The sequence below is a fragment of the Schistocerca cancellata genome, chromosome 5, assembly GCF_023864275.1.
Source record: "Schistocerca cancellata isolate TAMUIC-IGC-003103 chromosome 5, iqSchCanc2.1, whole genome shotgun sequence".
NCBI classification, from domain to species: domain Eukaryota; kingdom Metazoa; phylum Arthropoda; class Insecta; order Orthoptera; family Acrididae; genus Schistocerca; species Schistocerca cancellata.
Window position 1 is genome coordinate 599,272,483 of NC_064630.1, and position 18,553 is coordinate 599,291,035.

Sequence of the window (18,553 nt, forward strand, 5' to 3'; positions counted from 1 at the left end):
AGTGATAGTAGCGGTTGCCACGCGCTATGCACATTATCGAGCATTGGTGAACACCATATTGGAGGGCCGCTTGCCTGGAGTTTGTACCAGTACTCGTCACAGTGTCCTGTAGAACCCGGTCCTCCAGATCTGGTGTACGCACAGTCCGCCCCCTGCACATTCGCCTGTTTGGAAGGATCCGTTATCATACAACGCCAATAAAGGACTTGAAATATTGTGTGATGCGGCTGGTGTCTGAGAGGGTACTCGTTTTGGTACAGCTGCGTTGCCTTTCGACCATTTCCATCTGCTTGGCCGTACACAAACACCATTTCGTCTTATTCCCGACATGAATAGTGGACCATGCGGTTGCTTACAGTACGTAAAGTCAGTCATACCGCCTGCAACGTATAACGACCACAAGGTACGTGGTCAGAGGATCTGCCATTCGTCAGGTCCATTTACCGTGGTAACGATGCATTTTCGGACAGATGTTCACAGGACCTTTGTCCCCCATTTTCAGTCAGGAATTCATCCTTGCAGTTTGTCGGTTTTATTAATTTCATCAAAAAAAGACCCTCTTTCGTATAGCTGCAAAGGTGGAACATACCTCTATGAACATGAGCAGTGTCTTTTACTTAATTAGTTTTTCCTCTAGCAACTACTAGTTCAGTTTCATTATTTGCAATCTCTGACTGTCACGTAGAATTTCTTCCAAAATATAACCAAACAAAACGTGTTAGTTTATGTCCTTTCCCTGCAGCAGTACGAAGTGGCTGAGGTGGTTCCCAATTAACGTTTGATGATCTAGCCTTACACGTTTTGTTGATTCCATCTACTGCATAGTACGCTTTCTCACAATCAGTAAATGACGCTCTTACCAACTGGTTTTTCGAATATCGTTTGGTGAATTACTGATTTCATCTTAAAACTTTGTTTCATGCTGGAGCTTCTTTTTCAGAGAGATACTTCGATATTCGTACACCTTTATCTAATGTTACTTTAAGTCTTTCCAAACTATTTCTGAGTGGATTTAGTATATTTGTATGATCATCTGGCAAGTGGTATCATTACATATTTTTTATAATTTCAATTTTACTTTTATCACAGCTCTGCTATTCTTGTTATTGTAGTTGTTACTGTTACCTTCAGTTCAAGCTACTCTATCCCGTGGAAGCCTTTTCATCTCTGAACAACTGCTACAACCTACATTTGTTTCAATCTCCTTACCCGATTTATCTCTTGACCTCCACATAAAATTTTGCCCCCACACTTCCGTCCAGTGCCAAACTGACGATTCTCTCATGCCTCAGAATGTGTTCAAGTTTTCTCAAGGTATTCTGGCTTTCTTCCCACAAGCTGGGACTTTAAGATAGATTAAGTCTTCATCCAACAGATCTGCTAATATTTTACGGTTTTCATTATTACGGTATCCTATTTCACCAAATTCATACTTTAAACTAAAGATTGGTCAGTCATACCTACTGACTTTGTCTCTGAAGATTTGATAAATATTTACCATTTGTGGGTCTTTTTTATCTTTCTGTTAACAGATATCTTTCAAACGACCTTGCCATTTCCTAAGCCTTACTGATACTGCGTACACAAGCCGTCTGTTCTCTTAATTCCTTTTTCCATATTTTTAGCTTTTTGTGTAATTCTTCCTCTCTTTCACTACTCCACCATTATTTATTCTTGTATTTTGTTTTCTGTCAGACATCCTTTTCACCCTCGGCACAAACGTATACCACAAAAGCTGCTATTCAGGGACTATGACAGAGCAGTACAAGAGATGTCTAATAAATGGGTATGATAATTTATTTTGAATCTGATAATTACAGCTGAAGGAGTTGGCAAATGAGCAGACTGTGATGGCAAATACTTCGAAGTTAAGGGAAGATGTATGCCAGAATTGAGAAAAAAAAAAAAACGATTTTTATTGCGTAATTTACTATATTGATTCTTTAAGAATAATTCACAAAATTTAACTATCGAATGGCGGCTGTAAATATGTTTTAGAAAAGTTTGTTTGGGCTTCTGTGCCTGCCGCACCCCTTCTTTCTATGCTGTGATCCACATGTTCTAGAAATTTTTTGTGCGTTAATTTTTCGTTCACTCAATCGAAACGAGCTCCGGATGAATCGAGAGGACCGTGAGAAAGATTGACTTTGGTTGTTCCTTTGTCTACAACGTGGTTTCGGAGAAAAGAACGTGCTATAAAACTTATTTCAGTTTTTAATTTTGCATATATCAAACTATTTTCCTGAAAATGGGTCGTAAGAGTAGATGGATATTCAGAAAGATGAGGAAATGTCGAATTTCACGTGTAAAAGCTACAGGAAATTCAGATAACAGTGTTACACATGTTGCTCCTAGGTGTGAAGATCGGTTTTCGGCGAAGTCACTGAGTTTATCTAAGAAGAAAATTAGTGAAATAGTTGATGATACTGCGTATAGAGCCAATGACGAGATTTCCACTGGAATTAGGTTAACGGACTTAGAAATACTTGCCCATGTGATTAATGTTTCATATGCATGTGGTAATTGTGGTTCAAAGGACCTTAGTCTGTACGATGACAGTGTCGTCAATTTTTGTGATGCCTGTCTAGTGTTCAGCGGTGGAAATGCAGCTACGATTAAGTGCCTGCAGAGACTAGGCTTCCATCCAGCTGCATTCACACTGAAGATACTCAGCAGCATCGATGAAGTACGACTAGACAAAGATCAGAGAGCAGAAGCAAAAAATCAAAAGTTGGCTAGGCAAAGGATGCAGGGGAATAGATTGATCCAAGAAGACGAGGAAGAGAATAAAGATTATGGATACGGACAATAGTAGTCACTAGACATACAGAAATATTGTGAAAAATTGAAATAAAAACTTTAAATGCGAATTGCCATTAACTAAATTTTTTTGAGCTATAATGTACCTTTCCCCAGCAAGTATTGAAAGCTAACATCCTGGAACTTGGCAGTTCTTGAGAATTACATACTGAATAATAATTCCCGGGTAACATGAAACTGAAGAATTAATTTCAAAGCAACTATGACCTTAAACAAAAATTTATTCCACGCGTTTTATTAGTCTCTTAGGTAAACGTGTAAACTGAAATTCCAGTTTTATTGCTTGATTAGTTTACGAGGAAAGCTACATTAAAGAAACAGTGGTAATTAAAAATTCAGACCCTTGTAAAATCTATGTAGATGCGCATTTTCAAACAGAAATTGCACGGAATATCAAGCATTAGGTCGTACTTAATAGTCTCATGCTTTACTATTGCAGCTGCAATATGTTTGGAGAGATATATTTTTAAGTACAGGAATGCATTTTGTCCTACGTCTGCCCGTAAAGCAGCAGAACAAAATTGGCACCCACTGCAGAAGCACAATTCACTTGAGAAGGCTGCTCTCCTAGTGAGCGGTGACACAATGACGATGGAGTGGAGACAGCGCCCGAGGATTCTGCTGACAATGGCCGGTGCAACAGCTGAACAGCTGAGCAGCTGCAGACCTGCAGGCGCCGCCGGCGGCGATAACCCGCAGGGCGTCGCAGCTGCTTGCTACCCTCCATCCCTCCCCGTTCGCAGTGGTAGGGCTCGTTCGCTGGAGCAAGGGCCCTCCTCCCGTAAACGTATTCTTTCGGAAAATGGAGTCTGGGCATCTGGTACCGGGCAATACGTTTAACATTCAGGTCCGAAAAACGGCGTCGCTCGCTCCACCGGCGGAATGGAAAGCGGGGGAGCAGTTTCTACGAAATCGGAAGGAAGGGATGGAGAAGGGAGAGGAGGTAGAGGTGGAGGAGGATGCGCTTAAAGACCGGTAGTCTGCTCCGCACGGCAGGGACGGAGTGCGATACGGCACAGCCTGAGTGGCAAACCTTGCCGGTGGCTCTGGAGTGCTACTGTGTCCCGGAGGCCAGTGAGTGGAGCACCAGGAATGTTACTATCAGTGACGGCTTCTGCTCCCCGTTTATCAATAGTAATTGTCTGCAACAGATACGCCGCTAAATACATAGGGAACATGCAATGAAGAGCCAAAGAAACAGTTACACCTGCCTAATATCGTGTAGGGCACCCGCGAGCACGCAGAAGTACCGCAACATCACGTGGCATGGATTCGACTAATGTCTGAAGTAGTTCTGGAGCGAACTGACACCATAAATCCTGTGGGGATGCCCATAAACTGCTAAAGTATGAAGGGGTGGAGATCTCTTCTGAACATAACGTTGCAAGGAAATCAGGACGTTAAACCGTTTGAAATCGAGAATCTTTCAGTGAAGCAAGATGCTTCAGTTCGTGATTTACCAAAAGCGGTAGAGACACTCTCCATAAGGATAACTAAAGTAAGCAGACCAAATTTGCTTCACCTTCAACTGCCCATTGTTTATGCGTGAGGATTGATAATATAGAGACAAAGCTGGTAAAAGCACTGGAAGTGAAATTTAAACAGCAAAGGCAGAAATCTGTAGAAAAAATTAATACCTACGTATTTGAAGAGAATATGCAAATAAATCGAAAACACTTAGAGATATATACCGACAAAAGAAAACGAAATTGGTACAGTCTATTGACACACCTTAACGTGTTTTGATTTTAAAGGCAAAATTAGTCGTACACATAAGAGAAAACCTTATCACAGTGCTGGATTAGATTCGACAGGTCTAATTCATGAGGATGCAAAGCCAGCATCCAACTTTGTCAAATTTAATGGCAAGGGGCACACTCCGAATTCTGCATGTGAATCGGAATGTGCCACAGGGTGGGTCTCAGGAACAACAGAACGGTACAATCAACTGCAACCAATCTACGATATTTCTGAACCGTGGCAAAAACTTGGTAGTACCCCACCCCCCTCTTCCCCTCCCCACACCAAAGAGTTTGAGTTAGGACGTCAAACATTTTTAAAAAAATCGATTTTTCAAAAACATGTTCATTTGTAGTACACACCTCTCCGAAGAGTTTGGTATATGAAACATTCAAAGAAATGTAAGACATGTTATTTGGTCTTAAGTGTGTCAAAGTGCAATGCCACGCATCATCACACAGCATTCTTCTACCGCCCGTCACTGTATATCTCTCTGTATAATTCAAACATGTACATTTTGTAATGAAAGCCATGTTATACGCATATTCAGGAGAGTGGAAATGAAAATGTGCTGTGGTGCCTCCTGCTCCCAGTAAACCGGTTTGGTATCCTAACCCTTTTAAAAAAACTCACAATTAATTCTGAGTGGAATTATTTGTGACCGGAAGAATAAAAACTCTTAAGAAAATTTGACTATTAGGTAACAGCTTTCTCTTTTGTGCGACAAAATTAAACATAGGAAACATAAAGCCAGTAAAGATGAGAGACAAGCAAGACAGTACACGTTTCTTCAACTCTTAGGTTCCACCACTTTTTCTCTATCATCTTGATGCAGCTTTACACGGCGACTTCCTGCGAAAGAATCTATTACCTCATCAAAGTTCATCAAGCGTTTTGCTATACGAAAAATCAAAATATCGTTGTCTAACGCTGAGAACGCTCTTAATGCAAATATTACCCAGGAGTGGCATGGTTTCTAGACTTGATTACGTCTATTTTGTCACTGTCTTCTAGATAAAACGAAATAATATTGCAGCAATTGTAACGCGCCAAATAAGAGAGACTGTTTTGGCACAAATGGTCGTTTGTATTTACCTCATTTACATAAATAACACTACAGAATATAATTCACGAAGTACCAATATCAAATGCCTATCAGGCCTACCTTGAGAAAAAGTTTTATGTTAGGAAGAAGTTAGTTTCACATTTCATTCATATGCTCCAGTTTCTCAAACATGAGATAGAAACGTAGTAGTAGCAGAAAATTTTATCTGAATGTGGTATCATCGTTTACTTCCATATAAATTGTGTCATTTCCCCTTTTCTTCTCCTTGTTCCTTCTAACAAACAATCTTGTCATCGCTAATCCTGTAACTACTCCTGCCATTGTCAAAACTTATTGCCCGCTCAACTTCATTAATCCTGCCAGAATCACCGGTTCGGTTATCCCAAGTTTATTCTCCGGTTACACGTTATTACGTGTTCGTACAACGCGTTTTCCGCTTTGTTTCGAGAATAGAACTTAAAGCGGCTGCTAACTGGGGACCGTACAACTGGTCCTTATCAGTGTGGCGATCTGGCAATAATTTTCTGTCAAAAGTTCATTTCTTGGATACACCGAGAATATAATATGTAATCATTCTTACCTGATTTTCCTCTTAGTTGCATATTTCCACTCTGGTAGTCTGATTCTGTGAATTTCGCTATTTATCGCATCCAATCATCCACATAAACAAACAGCGATTGGCATTCATTCGGCTAAGCTAGTATAGCCCCGTCCCCTTTTGTTTGCAGAAAAGTTTTCTGTTTCTAGATGCGCAGGATTTGCCTCAGCAGAGACTTTACGTGTACTATGCACACATTCAAAAACACATTTAGTATGTGTTCAAAAACGTTCTAAAACCAACTGGGAAGCGATTCAATATAATATGAATTAGCTGTAGACTAACGGTCGCTAGATGGTAGGCGCTTTGTGAAGCAAGGTTTTTTCGTCAAGAATATGAATATGGTGCCCCCTGAAATTGCCGTCCGGGGCATATACCCCGGTTTGCCCTCTCCCCCTTCAACCAGCTCCCCCCGCCCCCCTAGTATCGGCCTGCCAACACATACATGAACAGGCGTCAAGACAACAGGTTTACCACGACTACGGTAATCTCAATGGTAACAGTCAGAGGCAGCCACATTCACAAATTAATCCGGTTAATGAGAATTGGTGTAGCACAGTTCACATTAATGATGTGACGGATGCCATTAGCAATCCATCTACATCAAATCTGGAAAACGGCCAGCGACCGCAATAAGCCGTCATGTGATGGTTGAGGTGTGGAATACGGGCACTGATCAGTGTTCCAATTGATCTGATACGATCATGGTAATGGCCTTAGGAATGAGTTCTGTTCTGATGGCAAAGAGTTCAGTAATCCATCTGTGATGGTGTCACAGTCAGCATTGAAAGCGTATAAAGGCAATGTCCTAACTACGGAGGTTCTGGACACAGCGCTGTGGCAAATGTTATCTGGAATAGCTTTCACAAGAAAGTGTGCGAGGAGGTGTATGTACCTTCATTCCCACCAAAAACTGTAAAATACTTGGAACTACAGGTACAATGTCACGCAGAGTAAGAAGGGAGGTCCCCGTACCAGCCACGCTAGGAAATAAAATAGAATTTTTAATTGTCGTCTGCACCTTATGGACAGATATTCTTCAATAAAAGGATACAACAGCTGAGCCTTTTAAGGGGTAATGCCCCATGATTATTGATGGAAGCAGGATGCAGATTGGTTTGTTGAAATCTAGGGTCAATTTTAGTGTCCGATTCCACTCGTCGGCTTTGAGCAATGACGTCATACCTAAGGCAGAGACGCTACATAGAGGCAATCTTTGAAATCATCAGATCATATTCGTAAACACACGATTGTAGCATACAATAAAGTTACTAAAACAGTTCACATGATTCATTACTTTACTTAGACACAAATTATAGAGATAAGAATTAAAGATTACGAAAATAAATAAGAACTGAAGAAGTGAAGTATACATGTCTGAAATAAATTATCATCGTAATTGATGCAAGTAAGAAAAGCACAGAGAACCTTTAAATCCAGTACAGTATAGCGCATGGTGAAGTCATATTATTATGAATCAGCGTCAACTTCTAATACTAACTGTTAAATCTAACGGGACGAGTGCACAAGCATCTGGTCTGTACAGGTTAATCCTAGTTACCGATTCCACCCATTCCACTGTCCGTTATTTACATTTTTTAACAAAACGTGTGTGCACTAAAGTGTTACAGGGTTTCTACGTATGGTATTACCATCTTCATTACTATGAAAAGGAGAAAAATTTGGGAACTGTACCTACAATATTTATTAGTTTCTCGTAGTAGGTCTGAGATCAGTAAGAAATCTAGAAATCTTACAAAAGCGTAGTCCACAGATTATCTGCGAAAACGTCCAAAATTATGAACCATCGAAAAGTTGTAATCGGTAACTAGAAATGATCTCCTACAGTATACAGGCCATTCTAGTTACCGATTCCAGTCATTCGATGATTCATTAATTAGATCGTTTTTAAGCAAGTATGTGGACTAAAATGTAGGCCAATATGATTTCTGCATTTGTAATTGCTTTCTGAACGACTGCAACAAAGTTACTAACATTGGAATCGGTGACCACAATAGACCTGCATAGAAGGTCAGTTCTAGTTACCAATTCCAGTTTTTGTTATATACCGTAGTAGTTTTAGAGAGCATACAAATATAGAAATGGTATTACGTTTCAGCGCATACATCTAATAAAATACTTTACATATGAATCATGAAGCGGTTTGAATCTGTAACTGGAATGTACTTACTAGGTTAATTCTAGTTATCGATTCCAACATTCTTTATTTTTTTTGTAGGTATTCGTTTGTCCTGTACTGGCTCTTCTTTTCGAATTCAGTGTGTCGGTTTCTCCACATTTTATGTTACTGTTCGTACTATTGTCACTCATTTAATTTTCTCGTTTTTCTGATACTTTTAGTTTCTCCCTGGCCAAAATCAGCACGTTCACAGGCTTCTGTGGAGTTTGCTGGTCTCCCATCGGGCGCCTCCCCAGGTGGCGGATAGGGGAATGCTCACCAGATATGGTGGGTGCCGGGGAAATAAAATACCCGGGGTGGACCAAAACTAGCAACTGCTGCCTTGTAGTATGATATTGGCATATCAAAGGCTAAAGGAAGAAAACCTTGAGTAAAAATTACCTGGTCCTCCGGGTTGGGGGTTGTGCAGTGGGCCAGCTCCTCACTCACATAAAAACATAAAAATGCTAAACAACCTAATAATATGCCTCGGAAAAATTGGAACTTTGGACGACGAACTGGCAATGAGAAACGGAAAATTATGTTTGGATGCTGGAATGTGCAAGGTATTTCCACTAAAATAAATTTACTCCCTGCAGAACTTCACCTGTTCAACATGGATTTTGTCGCACTCTCTGAAACAAAGAAGAAAGGCCAAGGAGAAGAAGAACTGGATAATTATGTACATATCTGGAGTGGAGTATCAAAAGCAGTAAGAGCCAAAGCACGAGTCTCCATTATGATAAAGAAATCATGGAAAGAAAGAATCACAAAATGGACATTCATCAATCAACGTATTATAACTGTTGAAATGACATTATTTGCTAGGGAAGTTGTGATTATTGGCGTATATGCACCCACGAACGACACTAAAGATAAGGAGAAAGATACATTTTGGGACACCCACAGGGAGACTATTGAAAAAATCCCAAGAAGAAAGGAACTGATTATCATGGGAGATCTGAATGGAAGGGTAGGAATTAGAGAATCTTGTAGAATAGTAGGAAAACATGGAGAGGACGAATATAATGACAATGGGGAACGGTTGATTGCAATTTGTGAAAAATTTGATCTAAAAATTACCAACACATTTTTCAAACATAAGGACATTCATAAATATACTTGGCAACAGAACACCAAAGAACTTCGTTCTATAATACATTATATTATCATTAGGCAAACAAGTAGTTTCAAGGCAGTAGACGTCAGATCTCATAGAGGAGCCCAGTGTGGATCAGACCACTATCTAGTTAAAATGAAGTCTTTCTGGCCATGGAAGAATTCAAGGAGTGATACAAGTAACATAAATAAAACGAACCAGACTGAGAAAGATGAAAATTTACCTTTTAATATTGACAGCCTACAAGACGAAAGTATCAGAACACTCTTTGCGGCCAGGATGGAAAAGAAACTGGTTGAATCATTTGATGGAAGTACAGAGGAAATATATGAAAATATAAAAGCTAATGTGAAAATCATAGCAACAGAGGTGTTGGGTAAAAAAGATAGCAACCACAACTGTGCAGCAGAGTGGTGGTCAGAGGAACTAGAGGTCCTCGTTAGAGAAAAACGAAGTGCGTTCCTTCAGTGGTTGAATGATAAATCAGAAGAAACAAGGTCAATATACAAGGAAAAGAAGAATGAAGTGATGAAAAAAATAAGGATGGCAAAAAATGAAGCATGGGAAAGAACATGTGCCAAGGTGAATAGCAAATTACGATTTGGGAGAGCAAAAGAAGCATGGTCAGTATTGAAAGGACTTCGACAGGATACAAAAAGCAAAACTAATCTCCAACTGATAACACAAAAGGAATGGGAAGAGTATTTCCAAAAATTATTAAATGAGGACAGAGAAGAATATCTAGAAGAAGGAACAGGGGAAGATAAAGGACATGAAGATGATGAGATCCAGCTTTTAGAAAGTGAAGTACTTCAGGCGTTGAGAACAGGAAAGAATGGTAAATCACCGGGACCAGGCAATATCAATCTGGGGTGTCTGAAATATGGTGGTGACAAAATTGTGAAACTGATAACACAGCTCTTCAACAAAATGATACATGGAGATTCAATACCCAACGAGATGAAGCTAGGTTACATTAATACAATATTTAAGAAAGGGGATCGCAGAATTTGTTCAAACTATCGAGGAATTTGTGTTACAATCACATTAATGAGAATTTTTGCGAAAGTAATTAAAAACAAACTGGAAAAAAATTTTAGAACCCAAGAACAACAATGTGGATTCACGGCTGGGAGATCATGTGTAGACCATATTTTCACATTACGACAGATTTTGGAGAAATATAGGGAAAAATCAAAAAGTATAGGATTAATTTTCATAGATCTAGAAAAAGCGTATGATAATGTTCCAAGAAAATTACTTTGGAGAGCACTACATATGGCAAAGATAAACCCTTCCTTGATTAAAATAATACGACAGATGTATAAAGATAACATTTGCCAAGTGAAAGTTGGTAATAAACTTTCACAGAAATTTAGAACAAGCAAGGGCCTTTTACAGGGCTGTCCCATGTCACCATCATTATTTAAAATCTATATAGATATTAGCCTTAGAACATGGTCTCGTAAATGTAATAGTATGGGATTAGAAATAAGAGACGGAGTTTACCTACATCATTTATTATTTGCTGATGATCAAGTAGTCGTAGCACAAGATGGGGAGGATGCTAATTATATGTGCAATCAACTAGCAGTAGCATACAAAACTTGGGGTTTGAAGATTAATTAGCAAAAAACAGAATACTTGACTAATGAATCAGATGAGCTATACATGGAAGGAAAGAAAATTAAAAAGATGAACACTTTCTGTTATTTGGGATCCATTTTAGAAATCGAGGGAAAATCAGTCAGAAATCAATAAAAGAATTAGTAGCGGACGGAGGGTCATTGGGATGCTTAACTCAGTCTTATGGAGCAGGAATGTAATGAGCAGAACTAAAAAATTAATATACAAATCCATATTAGAGAGTGTGGTTCTGTATGGAACGGAGACCTGGACAATTAACATGAAGCACATTAAAAAATTACAAGCTCTAGAGATGGACTTTTGGAGAAGATCGGCAAGAATCTCCAGGAAAGAAAAGATAAGGAACACCGAAGTAATAAGGAGAATGGAAATAAAAGAAAGAATATATGACGTAATGGATAGGAAGAAATTACAGTGGTACGGGCATGTACGACGAATGGAGGAAGCCAGAATACCAAAATTGATACTGGAGTGGGAACCGGAGGGGAGAAGAAGAAGAGGACGTCCTGTGACCACCTGGCTCCAAAATGTACAGCACACAATGAGGAGAATGGGCGCAGAGGAAGAGGACACGCAAGATCGAAACACCTGGAGAAATATTTTGAGAGTATAGTTTAAGAACGTTTATTGTTTGTATTGTAATTTCCAAGTAAATTATTATCTTGGAGATAAGCCTCTGTACTGAGGAAAAGCTCAAAATAATAATAAAAAAAATTAACAGTATTTTATAACAGTATGACATCACCATGTGCTCTATTGTAATTCAATTTAAAGGTTCTCTGTGCTTTTCTAATAGCATAAATTATGATAATACTTCTTACCAGACATGAAAAATTATTTTTATTTCTTGTTCTTAACTATTTTCGTTATCTTCAGTTCGTTTCGATATAATTTTTTACTAAGTAAATAACTGTGTAAATGTGATTGTAATTTCATCGTATGCTACATTCGTTTGTGTACGAATATGATCCATTGCTTTCATAGAGTGCCAATACGTAGTGTTTGTGCCTTAGATATGATGTCATTGGTCAAAGTCGACGAGTGAAATCGGACACCAGGATTTATCCAAAATCTGAATTAAGGCATAGTAAATATTCCCAGGGCCTGAAGCTCCCAATGATGCGCAGCAAGGTCACTTACGCAGTTGTACATTTACCGGTATTCACTTCTGTGACCAGTATACTGGAGCAGATAGTGGTAAAGATAGGGCAGTCCATACTTGGCAAGTATTTTGCTGAAATAAGAAAGAGTATCTGAAATTAGACCAGGGGCTATCAAAAGATATGAATATTATCTGAATGTTGTACCACATGATACCTACTGCCATAACGTCTATACCACTGAGCCGTGCTGTGGCTCGCATTGGTGATGTTTGTAGGTTTCCTTCCTATGTTGGAGGAAAGACCGTATCGTTTAGTTGAGATGGTTGCGGTTGTCTGTCTTCTTCTCGTGTTGACTTGCGCCACTTGCTTTCGCAAGCGTTGCCTGTCCACTACTGGCAACAGAGGCGGTTATCGATATGTAGTAACTGTTGCCCTATCTTTGGGGCGACGTCGTTTTTCTTCCGGTTCGAGTCAGTGTGCAGTTTGGTTGGGGACTCAGGACGAGCCAGATCCGCGTAGTGGGGAAACATGTCGGGACCGCTGGCAGCTCACATGGACTACCAGATCGAAGGCCTGTGGTCACGAGGGTGCACGACCTCGTCGTAAACCAGATCCCGCTAGCTTTAAGTTGAGTGCATTTGGATTCAAGTAGAGAAACCTCCATCATTGTGAGATCTTGTGATTCTTCAGTGACTTGGATTCGTGTTGCTGCTCATAGTGTTGCCGAGGCGAAAAGCAGCGAGTGGAGTGCTTGGGGAAGGCGGATCTGATTAGCTTTCCTGGACTTCTAATTACTATTTATTGCGTTCAGTTTGTTACTGTTTGTGGAGTTCGACCAGCGATATTTTTCCTGCCTCGTGGCCACTAACGCCCCAGTTACCTGCCCTGGGGGTTAGTGTATGTAACGACAGTGTACGTTTCCTCGCCTTGCTGCTGCTGTCCGGTGAGGCGTGTAGTTTCGGCAGCTTTCTTGATTGTAGGTTGGTTGGCAATTTTCCTACTCTGGTGGTAGTGATTCCTTTCTGGTTCCGGCCGCTCTAAGCACAGTATTCTGCGGACGGAATCCAGATCGTCAGTTCCGGTTTTGGCGTATTTCTACATCTTTGCGTTTGGTTTATTGGACGCCAGGTAGCCTCACCAAAATTATCATTAGTCATTCGTTGGACTGCCACTAGTCTGAGTTACCATCTTGTGAAGTGAATGCAACTATTGGCTGCCTATCTCATCGCTCGCGAAGGTGTTCTCTGTCAGACCTACTCAGAGGTAGATTCCTGGTGCACCATATTTGACTGGCCCTTGTGTTTTATTAATTCATTTGCTATTTTATTGTATGTTTCTAAAATTTTTTATGTAATTGCCATTCTTGGCCTTACAGCTGGTTGAAATGATTGTGCTACCAAGTTTGCCATCATTTTGCATCACCTGTTTGGTGATCAGTTGCTTGTCACTTTAAATTAACCTTTTCTGTTCTAATTTCTGTTTTACAGAGTGTTTGTTAAATTTTTTTATAATTCCTGTTCATGGCGTTAGAGGCTTTCAGTCGTGACTGTGGTTACTTGCCTTAAAATTCTAACTGGGATCACATTGCGTGTTTTTAAAACATTATTTGCTGTGTTTGTATTTTATGCTCATTTGGTAAATTGTAACGCGTTGAAAGCACTATTAATTACATAGTTGTTTATTCTTTCATTGATAATGTGTAATATATTTGTTGCTAAGTTTGGAATTATCGTGTTAAATGCGTGTAATTGCAAAAGGGAACCAATAGTAACTGATTATGGCCCCATCCACAATCGTAACCGAATCCTGCCTTCCTTGATTACCAGGTTTCAACCATTATTCGTATGAGAGCATACTGTCCTACACAACAATCAAAATGGTTAGGCTACTTACCTCTGTTTGAAGAAATAGTTAATAATTTACCTCATATGCGTTTAGGTTGCACACCCAATTATTTAATGTTTAAAAGGGTAGAAATAGTTGAATGGTTCAATCCTGTACCTAAAATACCCAGGGATAACATTGCCTGGGAAGAAAAGATGAGGAAAGCCATTATGGCATTAACTGAAAGAGCTGCTGAGAGGAAGATGCGCTTTGATAGGAGACTAGCAGAGCTGCAAAGGTATAGGGTAGGAGGGCAGGTACTACTGAGAAGCCATTCTAAATCTTCTCTTCAACATACGAGTAAGAAGAGTAAATAATTGCAGTTACTATGTATTGATACCTTCATAATAGCCAGGATACCCAATGCAGCAGAATACTTACTAAGGTATTATGTGGCAGGCATAGTGAGACGTCTGTATTTTCATAAGGACTTCAAAAAATGTTACTAACATGATAATAAGACAGTAGTATATGTGTTTATGCCCCTATCTTTCATTACAAGTAGACGTGTTGATTTTACATGTGCGAGTACATAGTGAGTGGGGATAACTATGTATGAAACTAACTAGTATCTGTGATATTAATGCAAACTAAACACTGGCTGTCATACATTTATTTTGGAAAATGTAAGATACAAAACAGACTTTAAGTCACTTGCATACAGTGCTATGCATAAAACGCAGGTGTGTAAGGCAACAGTGCTATACATCCTACGCATTCTGTGGGAAGAAAGCACAAGATAGTGTTAATGTGTTGATACGAATAAAGATTGAAAGTGAAGAGTGTAGCCTCTCATAGTTGAAAAAGAGATGATAGAAGAAGATGTGAAAATCCAAATTAAATAAGAAATAATTAGCTGGTGTACCTTCGAGAACTTCCCCCAGTACCTACTTGTAAAAATATAAGGTATATAGAAATCACAAAACAGTAGCACAAATGATATAAAAAATTAGTTAATATATGATAGCAATGGACAAGGAACGATGTATAACTAGTATTGTATTGGAAAAAGGGCCATGGAATCATTCCACTGTTCAAGCAGCCTGAAGTAAAACAGACTGTACCTCATAGGCTAAGTGAAATTTAACCTTAAGCAAACTGGCTTTCCAGAATGAGATTTTCACTCTGCAGCGGAGTGTGCGCTGATATGAAACTTCCTGGCAGATTAAAACTGTGTGCCCGACCGAGACTCGAACTCGGGACCCTTGCCTTTCGCGGGCAAGTGCTCTACCAACTGAGCTACCGAAGCACGACTCACGCCCCGTACCCACAGCTTTACTTCTGCCAGTACCTCGTCTCCTACCTTCCAAACTTTACAGAAGCTCTCCTGCGAACGCTGCAGAACTAGCACTCCTGAAAGAAAGGATATTGCGGAGACATGGCTTAGCCACAGCCTGGGGGATGTTTCCAGAATGAGATTTTCACTCTGCAGCGGAGTGTGCGCTGATATGAAACTTCCTGGCAGATTAAAACTGTGTGCCCGACCGAGACTCGAACTCGGGACCCTTGCCTTTCGCGGGCAAGTGCTCTACCAACTGAGCTACCGAAGCACGACTCACGCCCGGTACCCACAGCTTTACTTCTGCCAGTACCTCGTCTCCTACCTTCCAAACTTTACAGAAGCTCTCCTGCGAACGCTGCAGAACTAGCACTCCTGAAAGAAAGGATATTGCGGAGACATGGCTTAGCCACAGCCTGGGGGATGTTTCCAGAATGAGATTTTCACTCTGCAGCGGAGTGTGCGCTGATATGAAACTTCCTGGCTGTGGGTACCGGGCGTGAGTCGTGCTTCGGTAGCTCAGTTGGTAGAGCACTTGCCCGCGAAAGGCAAGGGTCCCGAGTTCGAGTCTCGGTCGGGCACACAGTTTTAATCTGCCAGGAAGTTTCATATCAGCGCACACTCCGCTGCAGAGTGAAAATCTCATTCTGGAAACATCCCCCAGGCTGTGGCTAAGCCATGTCTCCGCAATATCCTTTCTTTCAGGAGTGCTAGTTCTGCAGCGTTCGCAGGAGAGCTTCTGTAAAGTTTGGAAGGTAGGAGACGAGGTACTGGCAGAAGTAAAGCTGTGGGTACCGGGCGTGAGTCGTGCTTCGGTAGCTCAGTTGGTAGAGCACTTGCCCGCGAAAGGCAAGGGTCCCGAGTTCGAGTCTCGGTCGGGCACACAGTTTTAATCTGCCAGGAAGTTTCTTAAGCAAACTGGGTTTCAGAAATTCTAAGTAACGGTGGTGTTTCAACCGAGGTTTAGAATTTTACGCCCTACGGTAAAATTTTAGAGAGGTTGCTGTCTCTCTTAGACTTGCTATGATTCGCACGTTCTACAGACGCGGTGCAAATTAGCTGTGTATGAAACAAAGAGTCTACGAAACACGCAACACTCTGTGGGCAATTGCTATTTAGCAGCCACTTGAGCTTGAAATGGCATCCAAGGAAGTAAAAAGAGAAACAGCTATGGGGCAGAAGTGCCTCAAATGCTATAGAAACTCCATACTTCTGAATTATTTGAATTATTTTGTTTAAAATAATTCGTTTAATTTGCATAGGCATTCGATGGTAACAGGTTTTGGGACAGCAATCAACAGGTATTGTGAGCACGTGATGTAATTCAGTCAGATTCGTATTCGCAGACTGACTATACGATCATTTAAAACATTAAATAAGCCAATCTTGCATGAATGAACTGACCTTGTAATGAGATCGATGGAAAGGAAATCCTCTTAGGTGTAGATAACTGATAAACTGTGTTAACACTTACCTTCACACGGCAATCCAGATCTCAAAGTTTTGAATTTATGTGTGTTTCTGTGTGAACAGCGATGGCGTTGCTATTCATGAACACGTATCTTGATGTGACTTGAATCGACACTGTGCATTCCACACGCGAACTTATGGGTATGCCTGTTGAGACTGGGTAACCGCTGAGTAATGAACATTTGAACTTGTACGCCTGTGTTGCCAAGGACGAACTGTACTTCAAAGCATCTTAAATCATAATTTTAAATTATGTACAGCTGACGACTCATTGACTTTGTTGAGAATAGATGAGAGCAGAGGTAAAGCGAACAGTGGAAACCTGACACAGTGAACATGTGTTGGAGCTAATGAGAAACAAGTAAACGACTGATCCACATGGAGGAGAAGTCATGGTTGGTGCTTTCAAACCAACTTTCAACCCTGACACTCCTCTTTAACCCAAACAGTTCTTGTTGCGTTAAGATGTTTATTCATTATGAGGCACACCTCTGTGTCCAGTTGCTTGACTGACCATTTATGAGTCGTTTCCTCAGGAAGCTGTTAGCATTTTGTGGGTCTAGTGAAGCAGGGGTTACAACTCGTCGACTTTGACCAATGACGTCATACATTAGTCACAGATAGTAATGTCTTCACTTCGAGGCATAGGTAATAAAACTGTTGTGTGTTCCGGAGAAGCGCTGTCATTGTACATTAAAATAATTATTCGTAATGATATTGAAGTAATTTGGAGTATTAGTTTGTTGTTGTAGAACAATTCTTAGTGTCTTATTTTCGTTTATAGGAATGTATTTGCCTGTTTGTGGGTACGTAATTTTCGTTACTGTCTCTCTAGGCGAGCTTCGGTTATTCCTCGATATCTCCGTGTGGTAAGTTCACTTTTCCATTTGCTTCTTTCACGGTATTTCACTATTTTGTTATTTCACTGTTTTATTCCACCAATATGTGTATTTTCGTGTTGTGAAATACATAATAGATATTTCTCAGCTGTCGATCTTCTTTCATTTCTCAGCACTAATATCAGTACATTTTCAAATGTGCACTTGCTATATAACAGGCGAAACCCCCGATGCAGCTAAAATTTGACCCCGTCCTTCACTTCGCCTATAACTGACGACATAACTAAAATTTGGATCCCGTCCTTCACTTCTCCTCTACACTGACACTATATATGTCAATTGGCGAGCAAGATACAAATGTTGGGTACAGCTGTATAGCTCAAGCAACGAATGGGATACTATTAGCGTCCTAGGCAACAAGAAAACAGTACCCTATAGTGAAGTACGGGATACAAATTGTACATGTGTTAACGGAAGTCTAGTATACATATATTACATACGTAGGTCCTTCTGTCATCAGTAGTACTGATATGTACGTAAGAAAAGACTGTTACTAATAGCGGGAATGAAATAAAAAACACATCTGCAATTTGTGTCACGTGCTCCATTTAGGGTTTACTGAAGCGGAGGATACATCGTTCAAGTGAAGAACAGGACAATGATGCTAGTGAAAACGAAGAAATCGACTTACGATATTCTCTGCCTCGTGATGACTGGGTGTTGTGTGATGTCCTTAGGTTAGTTAGATGTTAAGTCCTATAGTGCTCAGAGCCATTTGAACCATTTTTTTTTTACTTACGACAAATTC

The 18,553-nt window shown here is 40.2% G+C and overlaps 1 protein-coding gene across 1 annotated transcript in view; it reads left to right on the plus strand.

The window, feature by feature from the left end:
* LOC126188712 (craniofacial development protein 2-like) overlaps positions 1-18,553 on the plus strand; it is a 61,748-nt gene that overhangs the window by 41,534 nt on the left and 1,661 nt on the right. The window contains exon 2 of the mRNA XM_049930320.1: positions 9,003-10,105. Within this exon, the coding sequence (XP_049786277.1) occupies positions 9,003-10,105 (1,103 nt within the window). The remainder of the gene's footprint in view (positions 1-9,002; positions 10,106-18,553) is intronic.